The sequence below is a fragment of the Dryobates pubescens genome, chromosome 26, assembly GCF_014839835.1.
Source record: "Dryobates pubescens isolate bDryPub1 chromosome 26, bDryPub1.pri, whole genome shotgun sequence".
In the NCBI taxonomy this organism is placed as follows: domain Eukaryota; kingdom Metazoa; phylum Chordata; class Aves; order Piciformes; family Picidae; genus Dryobates; species Dryobates pubescens.
The window spans coordinates 2,920,965-2,931,767 of NC_071637.1; the positions used below are offsets into that span (position 1 = coordinate 2,920,965).

The window sequence follows — 10,803 nt, forward strand, 5'->3', positions numbered from 1 at the left end:
TCTCTGGTGGTTTCTCACAGTTCTCTCTGCTCTCTTGTTTCACATTGGAGGCTGAAGGACCCCAGCTCCCACCTTCACCCTTGACACCCCAACTCCTTTCTCTAAGCCACTCAGGATAGGCCTGCACATCTTCTTAGCTTGTTCATCTCCTCCTGGGTTGTGCTTTGGGCCCTGGTGTCATCCCTGCCTGCCCTGGGCCCAGCTGGAGGCCAAGGCCCAGGGTCCTCCTTGTTGGGATGCTCAGAGTGAGGCTGTTGGCCATCAGCCTCTGCTGGGACTCTTTCTGCAGGCTCGCTTCACCCTGGGCATGTTCACTGTGTCCCCTGCCTTTGGCTCCATCCTTGCTGGGGAGCAGCAGCTGGTGACGGTGGATTGTGCTGCGGGGCTGCCAGGGCCGTGCCAGGAGCACCTGGTCATCGACATCAGCAACAGAGACCCCAGGGACAACCCTCTGGGCATCCCCTACACCCTGCTGGCCGAGTCCTGCCTGCCAGGTACGTGCTGCCCACGGGTTCCTGTGGCCAGACTGCTGCTGCTCAGCACCCAGACTCAGCCCTGGGACAGAGCAGACAGCCGGAGCCTGAGGTTACATCCCTCTCAGAATCCTCAGAGGTTCTTGTCAGGCCCAGCAGTGGGAGAGGCTGGGAGGGATGCATGGAAGGATCAAAAGAAAGCCTTTCAGACTGAGGGTGCCTGAGCTCCATCCTCACAGGCAGCTCCCCCAGCCAAGGCTGGGGTTTGCAGCTCCCTGGGCAGAAAGGGCTTCTCAGAGGCCAGCAGGGGCAGGTCAGGTCAGCAGGGAGGCTTCTCCATCCTCAGCCCTCCCTCTGCTCTGCTCACAGCATTTGTGGCTGATGACATTGAGTCCATCTTTGAGGGCCATCAGATCTGCAGCAGCAGCAACCTCTGCCAGGTCCTCCAGACAGTGCAGGAGGAGCAGGGAGTGTTCCTCACAGATGAGAACAAGTTCATCTTCACCAACGTCCTGGTTGGGCACCAGGCCACGGCACGCTTCAAGATCTGCAATGTGAACAGAATCCCCTGTGATGTGCTCCTCTCCATCAAACCCAGCCCCAAGAAGGTAAGAACAGGAGGCCTTGCTGAGTCTCTGAAGGCTGTGTGACATCTGCCCTGTTCTCCAGCTTCATTGCTTCCTTTTGCCCAGACTAGTACAGCTCAGGGCAGGGGACAGCTGGGCTGCATTCAGTGTGTCTCAGGCAAGGTTTTAGCTCCAGGCCCCTGGGGCTTTGGAGTGAGACCTGAGCCCTTCTGAACATCTCTTGGAAGCACAGGCAGAGGAGGAGCTTTTACTCAACTTGGAGCCAGGGCTCAAAGCAGACCCTTTTGGGGTGGGGTTGGTCTCCTCTCCCAAGGAATAAGTGCTAGGACAAGAGGACGTGGCCTCAGGTTGTGCCAGGGGAGGGTTAGGTTGGACATGAGGAGCAATTTCTTTCCCTTGAGGGTTGTCAAGGCCTGGCCCAGGCTGCCCAGGGCAGAGGTAGAGCCCCACCTCTAGAGGGATTTCAGAGCTGTGGAGCTGTGGTGCTGAGGGCCATGGTTTGGTGGTGACCTGGCAGTGCTGGGTTCAGAGTTGGACTTGATGATCCTAAAGGACTCTTCCAACCAATGATTTCCTGAGGCTCCCTGGTCTTTTCCCCTTCTCTTTCAAGGCCAGGGGCAGGTTCTTTGCAGGGTTCCACATGCAGTCCCCACTTCCCATGTGTGCTGGGGGTCTGACCAGCGCTCACAGCAAGCTTTGCACTCCTGGGCTTGATGGCAGCCCCCTGGGGCAGCACTGCTTTGGATTCACCCCCTGAGGCAGATGGAGCCTGCCTAGGGAAGCCAGAAGGGGGCCACACTGCCTGGGGCTGTTCCTCATGATCCATATATGGGTGAGACAGCAGCACACAGAGAAGTTTCCTCCTAACACCTTTCTCTGGGCTCCCCCCAGCTGAAGAGCCACTCTGGCCAGGTGTTTGAGGTGGATCCTGTCCGGCTGTCCGTGCCCAGCTGCTCCCATGCCTTTGCCACTGTCACCTTCACTCCACGGAGGGTAAAGAGCTACCATTGTACTTTTGAGGCCTCCCTTGATGTCCATACAAGGTAAGTCACCTCAGGAGAGCTTGGGAGGGGACCTTCCTGATGGCTTCTAGCTCTTTGAGTAGCCTTGGGTAGAGTACTTAGCCTTACAGCATCCCAGCATGGGGGGGTTTGGAAGGGACCTCTAGGGATCACCCAGCCCCACCCCCTGCCTGAGCAGGGCACCCACAGCATCGTGCCCAGGATCCCAATGGCCAGGGGACTTTGGAATCTCTGCACAGAAGACTCCACAACCTCTCTGGGCAGCCTGCTCCAGGGCTCCAGGAGCCTCACCTCCAAGATCCCCTCTGGGGCTGCTCTTCTCCAGGCTCAGCAGCCCCAGGGCTCTCAGCCTCTCCTGCTGACAGAGATGCTCCAGAGGAATCAGCAGCTGTAGCTCCCAGATCCATCAAAGCAGGGAAGTCAGTGCCCTGATGTAGCCTGCAGCAGTGACTGTGAGGGCAGTGGGACATTGACACTGGCCCAGGGTGCCCAGAGAGGTGGGGAATGCCCCATGCTTGGAACCATGCCAGGTCAGGTTGGCTGGGGCTCTGAGCAAACTGCTGGAGTTGCCAATGTCCCTGCTGACTGCAGGGGGGTTGGACTGGATGAGCTTTCAAGGTCCCTTCCAAGCCAAACCATTCCAGGATTCTCTGATCCCAAGGAGCCAACAGGGAGTGGATGAATCAGGGAGCAATGGAGCTGTGCAGCTTCAGCTGAGCTGGAGAATGCCAAGGACAAAGGATTGGTTCCATGCCCTGAGCCAGCTGGCATTGTTGCCTCCTTGTTTCTGTGCTCAGGAGGTGATCTGGTGGATCTCCTGGGGTGCATGAAGATCTTTGATGCTAAAGGAGCCATTGGATCCCCTCTAAAAGAGCCCAGCTCTTCTGCCCTAGGCCCTGTGTGTGTCCTGGGCCTGACCTGCCCTTGCCCAGCCCTTTAGTAGCTGAGCTGGGACTGGATCCATCAGTCTGCTGCCCTAAAGGAGCAATTCCTGCTCTGAGCCTCTGTGGAGATCACCTTCCCTGCTGGGGTCACTGATTTGTCCCTTCTTGCTTGGACACTTTTTCATGCTCTGCTCATGCTCCTTGCTTCTGTCTCCCCTCAGCACAGCCAGGGAACCTGCCCCATGGCATCTGTCACCTCCTCCTGTCTCTGCTGCCATGCAGGGCTCCTCTGAGTGCAGTGGTTTGAACTGGTGCTCTGGGAGGCTCTGGCTCTGCAGAGCAGATTCCTCTTGGAGGAGAGGGGCAAGGGGGAGCTGTGTTCTAGGGGACAGGAGCCCCAGGCAGGGGAAATGCAGCAGGTGGCCCTGGCTTCACTGCTTGCCAAGTGAGCAGTGGCTCTGCTGCCCCTCTCCTGCAGCCATGCAGCAGTGAGAGCCCAGAGCCTGACCTTTGAGATCAGCGGCGAGGGGAAGCTGCCTGAGGTGAGCGTCCTGCGCCCGGCGCTGAAAGACAGGAGAGGGAACCCCCTGCTGCTCTTCAGGAGGCTCCTGCTGGGGGCCTGGGAGAAGCTGCCCCTGGTCCTGCAGAACTCTGGTGCTGTCCCTGCCCAGGTGAGGAGCTGCTGAGGGAACTCTGCTCTGGGAACAAGGCTGCTGCTGGGCAGGAGAGGGCCCAGCACAGCCGGTGAGGGTGGACAGGTGCCCCACTGCTCTGCAGGTGCCCTTGGAGCCCAATGGCAAACCTTTGCCTGTGCTCAGAGCCCCTCTGTGGCAGGAGGACAACCTCCTGACCTTCTGCTGTGGCAAAGCAGTGGGCAGAGGCTCGTTTCTCAGCAGCCCTTCACTTGCCTCCACCTCCTTTGCAAGCTCTGCTGCTGTCCTTGCCATCCTTGACCCACCCCTGGGGTCTGTGTTTTCCCTGCCTCAGGGAACTCCCTGGGAAGGGGCCTCAGAAAGTCTGTTGGAAGCCCCTGGCTGACTTCTGCTGGCCAGGAATGGAGTTCCTCTGGGAAAGGGGATTTTGGGACCTTCTGAGAAGGGGAAACCCAACTCAGAGAGTCAGGGTGGAGCCTTCCTGTCCTGCCTGGTTCTGTTTCCATCATCTCCCAGTGTCTCTGGATGCCTGGGTTTGGTCTGGTTTCGCTCCAGCCTTGTGCTCAGAGCTGTGTTGGAAGGGGGGCAGCACACTGGGCTCCCGCTGGCGGAGCAGCAGCAGTGTGGGCTCACCCCAGTCTGGTCCTGCTCTTTTCCCAGGTGCTGCTGGATCTGTTAGATGAAGAGGGAGTTTTCTTCTTGAAGGCCAGGCCCACCACAAAATGCCTCTACCAACCTGTGGGCATGAAGGACTCTGCTGGAGAAGGTGAATTCATCACCCATGAAATGTGGGCACTCACACAGGGAGAACTTGAGTCCTGCTGCTGGCTTGGCCAAGCAGCAACCAGCTGCTGGCCATAGCTTGTGTCCTGGGGCTCTCTGGGGCTTTTGCACATGGCCTCTTTGCAGGGTTGATTTCTGCCTAGCAAGCTCTAGGAAGCTTTTTCATTCTTGTGGACGTGGTGGGCTGAGTCCTGGGGGGGTTATCACCACTTCAGTGGAGCATCTGAGGTCTTTGCTGCATATGGGGAGTCCCCAGCCTGAAGGGAGGCTGCCCCTGAGCCCACAGCCAGCCAGCAAAAGCCCAAAGCACTCTGACTCAGCTCTGCTTAAGGCAGGAGCTATCTGGCTGCAGTTTGAGCCAGAGCTGAGCACTGAGCTGAGCTTAAGACAACTAACAGGGATGGTCCTGGTGGAGTCACAGCCTTGTGAACATGGGAGGAGGGTCTGGAAGCACTGCTGAGCCAAGCTGTGCTTAGAGACAGCTGTTTTTCAAGCTCCTGTTCCTTTTGTGGAGCATGGAAATGTTTCCTGTGTCTCACCTGTCCCTGGTGTCCATCTCTGTGCAGAGAGGAAGCTCCACACTGCTTCCCTGCTCCTGCAGTGTGGGGAGACAGCAGAGTTTGAGGTGCTTTTCAAGCCCACCCTGGCCCAACGCCTGGAAGGGAAGCTCCACCTGGCAGTGCTGGGCAACCCCTCTGAGACCACCATCAGGCTGGTGGGTGAAGGCCATGAAGATGACTTCACCCTGGACAACATCCAGGGACTGGTGACAGACAGGGAGGAGCAGAACCTCACTGAGGGCAGCCTGGAGGAGGACAGCATTGAGGGTAAGAGGAGAAGCTGCCAGGGTGGAGCAAGGAGCCTCCTCGGCTGGGCTCACCTTGTGGCAGCACAGGGCTGGCCCAGATTTAGCAGCCAGCTGCTGTCACCTTTTGTAGCCTGCAGAGCAGCCTTGCTTGGGAGCAGCAGGGAAGGTGCCCTGTCAAGGGAGCAGTTTGCAGGCCAGCAGGGAGGGCTCAAAGAAACCAGCTTTTGATTGAGGACCTCTAAAAGGAGGTCTGCCAGCCCATGGGGTGCTGTGAAGAGCACATCTGAGCCTCTGTGTCCTCTGTGGGTGGACTGCTTGGTGGATAAGGAATTGGTTGGATGGTCACAGCCAGAGGATAGTGATCAACAGCTCAGTGTCCAGATGGGGACTGGTGACAAGTGGTGCCCCTCAGGGGTCCATGCTGGGCCCAGAGCAGCCCAGCAGAGAAGGACTTGGGGGTGCTGGAAGGGGCAGAGCTGGAGGGGAGCTGGCACTGCGATCTCAGCCCAGGCCCAGCCGTGTCCTGGGCTGCATGTCCCAGGGGAAGAAAGGCTTGGAGAAGGCAGAGCTGGAGCCCTGTGTGTCTGTGGGGGGCAGAGGGATCTCCCTGCATGCTGAGACCTCTCTCTCTCCTTGCCAACAGCTGACCCGGGGGATCACATCCAGTTTGGGTTCTGTGCCGTCGGCGCCCCCTCCTCCGTGACCTTCACCATCGCCAACCGCCACAGGGGGCAGGCCCTGCGCTTCCAGTGGCTGCCTGAGCCTCCCTTCCACTTCTCCCCCCAGGTGAGCTTGGTTGTCTCTCTCTGCTGCTCAGATCCTGCCTGGCAGCTTTCTGGGAGCCACCCTGGAGCAGTGGGAACCCCTTTCAGTGCCACCTAGGAGATGCCATCCTGGCTTTGCTGGGGCCAGAAGAGCTCCATGCTGTGGGACGTGGCATCTTTTGGTGGCGGTGTTCTCTATCAAAACCCAGAGAAATCCTCAGTAAGATGCAGTTGGACACAATCCCAGCATGGTGGGAGCTGGAAGGGACCTCTGGGAGTCATCTAGTGCAACCCCCCTGCCAAAGCAGGGCACCCACAGCAGCTTGCCCAGGATCACAATGGCCAGGGGTGTGTGTTGGAATCTCTGCAGAGCAGGAGACTCCACAACCTGTTTGGGCAGCCTGCCCCAGGCCTCCAGCACCCTCACAGCAAGGAAGTTTCTCCTCTGGTTCAGATGGAACCTCCTTGGTTCCAGTAGGTGCCCCTTGCCCTGTCCCTGGGCACCACTGAGAGGAGTCTGGTCCCCTCCTCTTGTGCCCTACCCTCTAGCTCTTGATAGGCTTTGAGAGATTGTCTCTCAGGCTGCTCTTCCCCAGGCTCTCAGCCTCTCCTCACAGAGGTGTTCCTGGCACAGCTGCTCCCCACACCCACAGCCTGTCCTGTCCTTGCCAGTGATCCCAGGTTGATCTTGGCTCTCTGGTTCTCCCTAGGTGGGACACCTCCATGCTGGCTGTGCAAAGGACATCACAGTGACCTTGCAATCTGAAGTTGAGGTCGCCTTTAGAAAGCACCCAGTGAAGTGTCAGGTGTCCAGGATCTCCTTCCACCTGCCACCAGAGGAGGTCCCTGACTGGGATGACAGCCTGCATACCATCAAGTGGGTGGATACCACAAGGCCCCCAGGTGCCAGCTGGCCTGTCAAGAAGAAGGTGAGAAGCACAGCAGCAAAAGCTACCTGAGCTGCCACAGGAAGGTCTGCTGATGGCAGCAGATCTCCATCTCTGCTGGCTGAGCTGCTCCTCCTGACAGTGAATCCATCCCTGAATGGGAACCAGCAGGATGTGTTAGAGGAAAGGAGGCTGCTCAGGGATCTGAGGGCTCAGACAAGATGGGGAAGTCTCTTTGACAAGAGAGGCAAACCCTAAACCGAGAGCTGAAGTGTTGCAGTCTGTGCTGGATGGGAGCTCACAGTTTTGAACACACTTGCACAGCATGGTGGGGGTTGGGAGGGACCTCTGGAGGTCATCCAGTCCCAACCCCCTGCTAAAGCAGGGACACCTACAGCAGCTTGCCCAGCATCACAGTAACCAGGAGGGGTTGAGATCTCTGCAAAGGAGGAGACTCCACAGCCTCTCTGGGCAGCCTGCTCCAGGCCTCCAGCACCCTCACAGCAAAGAATTTTCTCCTCCTGGTCAGATGGAACCTCCTGGACTCCAGTTTGTGCCCCTTGCTCCTTGTCCTGTCACTGGGCATGACTGAGAAAGGAGTCTGGCCTCATCCTCTTGCCCCCCAATCTCCTGCCCCCCACTTTAGCTGTTGGTCAGCACTGAGCAGATCTCCATTCGCTGGAGTTCAGATCTGGTTTAGATTCAGTGCCTTTGAACTCCCAAGGAGTTCAATCCCCTGCTCCTTGTTTTGGGTGCAGAGCAGCAGTAGCAGCACTCTGCTGTGTGTGCTGTGGGGCCCCCCAGCACCCTGGGGCTGAGCTTTGAGCGTTGTCTGCACTGAGCAAGGCAGCAAAGCTGCCCAAGGGTCTGGAGAGCAGAGCTGATGGTTGGACTCGACAAGCATCCAGGTCTCTTCCAGCTCAACCATCCTCTGCTGTTGGCTGTGGGGATCTCAGCAGCAGCTTCTGCTTTGACTTTCCTTGCCCAACACACTTCTCTTGGGTGATGGCTCTGCCCCAGCTGCTGAACCATTGTAAGACCTGGAACCCAAATCATTTTGCCTGGCAGAGGCAGAGCAGTCAGAGGCTTTCCAAACGAGTTCACTCCCACCCCCAAATGCCCCTTCCCAGCCCCCAGCAGGGTGGTGGCTGCCCCACACCAGACATCTCTCTGGAAAGTCCTTTGTCCTAAAAGGAGTTTCCAGAGCTGTTCATTCTTGGGGTTCTCCACCCACAGCCTCCAGGAAGGAAACTGGGGGCTGCTGGGTTTCTAGGGGCCAGGAAAAGCAAGGTCAGGCACTGGTAGCCAGTGGCAGTCCCCACGTGTGTGCTTGCAGTGCTGGCACTGATGGCTTTGGGCAGCAGGTGACACACAGCCTACAGCAGAAGGGTCTCCTGCTGCCGTCCTTGTGGGATGAGCCACGGGAATGTCCTTCCTAGCCCCGCTGGGTGGCTGCTGCTGGAGGCTCCCTGATCAGCCTGGCACTCAGGGCCCTGCTCAGTGACTCTTCTCCCTTCTCTTTGCAGGTGCTGGAGCCAGAGGCAGAACCAGCTCACACTGTCTTGGAGAGCAGCAGCCACGAGGTGCAGATTCTCCTCAGCGCTGTTGTGACTGGCTCTGAGTGTGCTGAAGAGGTTATTAATTGACATGACATTCCTACATATTCATTTCATTAACTATTAAAATAATAACAACTACTTTATAAACATGTCCTAGTGCACAATTGTGAAATACATCCCATGAGTGGTTAGTGTTTATAATTGGGACTCGGTTGGAATAGTTAACAGAATTAATGTCTATTAAGTGTCTATTAATGAGTGCGCAGGGGCTGCAGCCAGGGGCTGCACACTGGCCCGACTTGCACTGGTAGTGTGGTAAATGGGGGGGCATCAGGATCTGCTTGCTCAGCACTGTCCTGATGCTGAGCTGTGTAGGAGCTCGTGTGGGCCACTGCCAGATCAGCAGCAAGATGCAAAAGCCAAGAACTGAGTGGTGGAGAAGCTGCTCTCCACACCTTAGGAGGATGCTGATGGTTGTAAGAGATCTCCACCCATGTGCTGTTTGCTCTGCTGGATGCTTTGCTTGCTTCTTCCAAAGCCCTCAAGTTTCATATAGTAGACAATAAGAAACAGATACTTAGGGATGTTGCTGCTGGGACACCATCCCTGGAGGTGTTCAAGAGGGGATTGGATGTGGCACTTGAAGCCATGGTTTAGTTAGTCAGGAGGTGTTGGGTGACAGGTTGGACTTGATGATCTCTGAGGTCTTTTCCAACCTTATTGATTCTATGATTCTATGATTCTATGATTCTACTCTAGTGAAGGGTGCAGTTGCACTGCTTGTCCACCAGATGGCGACTCGACGGGACAGTGGCAGCTGCTTAACTGTCTGGAGAGACGCTGCAGTGCATCAGAGGTTCCTTTGCTAGACGCGGGTGCTTTGAGCCAAGAGTTAATGAGCAAGTGGAGAGCATGGGGAAGGTTCACTGTGTCCTTTGTTGTAGCAGACTGCTGTCACCGGACTGGCTCCTGACTGGTCCAGATGGTGACAGTGGGGGGCAGCCTTCTCCCTCCCGTGGCAGCGGAGAGGAGATGGGATGTAGGCCAGCTGGTAGGCAGGGTCCCTGGTCAGGGCTCCCTTCAGATGGCAGGGAGCGCTCCTGTGGGACCACCGACAGAACCTTCACCTTGGACTGCCGGAGGGCAAACTTCAGCCTCTTTAAGAAGCTTATTTGTACAGTTCCCTGGGTAGCAGCCCTCATGAACCCAGGGGGCCAGGAGGGTTGGAGCTGCTTCAAGCAGGAGCTCTTGAAGGCACAGGAAGTGGCAGTTCCCATGTGCTGAAAGATGAGCCAGTGGGGAAGGCTCTGGGCCTGGGTGAGCAAGCAGCTCCTGCAGGATTGAAGGGGAAAAAAGAGGCTGTGTCACCTCTGGAAGCAGGGGAAGGCTTCTCCGGGTATGTTCAAGGAAGTGGTTAGATTATGTAGGAATGAAATTAGAGAGGCAAAGGCCCAGTTGGAACTGAAGCTGAACACCTCTGTCAGAGACAACAAAAAGCGTTGTTACAAATACATTAACACTAAAAAGAAGGGCAAGAAGGACTTCCACTCCTTACTGGACCTGGAGGGGAGCACTGTGACTGAAGACAAGGCAAAGGCTGAGGTCCTGAACACCACCTTTGCCTCAATGTTTAACAGCAAGGCAGGAGCTCAGGACCAGTGGCCTCCTGAGCTGGGTGATGGGGTCGGGGAGCAGTGTGATGCCCCAGAAATCCATGAGGAATTAGTTGGGGACCTGCTGAGCCACTTGGACACTCCCAAGTCCATGGGACCGGATGGGATCCATCCTAGTATCACAGTATCACAGTAACTAAGGTTGGAAGAGACCCCAAGGATCATCAAGTCCAACCTGTTCCAACAGACCTCACAACTAGATCATAGCACCAAGTGCCACGTCCAATCTCCCCTTGAACACCTCCAGGGATGGGGACTCCACCACCTCCCTGGGCAGCACATCCCAATGACGAATGACTCGCTCAGTGAAGAACTTTTTCCTCACCTCGAGTCTAAACCTCCCCTGGCACAGCTTGAGACTGTGTCCCCTTGTTCTTGTGCTGGTTGCCTGGGAGAAGAGACCAACCCCCTCCTGTCTACAACCACCTTTCAGGTAGTTGTAGAGGGCGATGAGGTCGCCTCTGATCCTTCTCTTCTCCAGGCTAAACAATCCCAGCTCCCTCAGCCTCTCCTCACAGGGCTGTGCTCAAGGCCTCTCCCCAGCCTTGTTGCCCTTCTCTGGACACGTTCAAGTGTCTCGATGTCCTTCCTAAACTGAGGGGCCCAGAACTGGACACAGGACTCAAGGTGTGGCCTAACCAATGCAGAGTACAGGGGCACAATGACCTCCCTGCTCCTGCTGGCCACACTGTTCCTAATACAGGCCAGGA

General features: G+C 56.8%; 1 protein-coding gene across 1 annotated transcript in view; it reads left to right on the forward strand.

Moving 5' to 3' along the window:
* LOC104302198 (hydrocephalus-inducing protein homolog) overlaps positions 1-8,507 on the forward strand; it is a 76,333-nt gene extending 67,826 nt beyond the window's left edge. The window contains exons 59-67 of the mRNA XM_054173345.1: positions 290-494; positions 843-1,081; positions 1,952-2,103; positions 3,445-3,637; positions 4,280-4,385; positions 4,969-5,229; positions 5,854-5,996; positions 6,685-6,903; positions 8,388-8,507. Of these exons, the coding sequence (XP_054029320.1) occupies positions 290-494; positions 843-1,081; positions 1,952-2,103; positions 3,445-3,637; positions 4,280-4,385; positions 4,969-5,229; positions 5,854-5,996; positions 6,685-6,903; positions 8,388-8,507 (1,638 nt within the window). The remainder of the gene's footprint in view (positions 1-289; positions 495-842; positions 1,082-1,951; positions 2,104-3,444; positions 3,638-4,279; positions 4,386-4,968; positions 5,230-5,853; positions 5,997-6,684; positions 6,904-8,387) is intronic.
* The last annotated feature ends 2,296 nt before the right edge of the window (positions 8,508-10,803 follow it).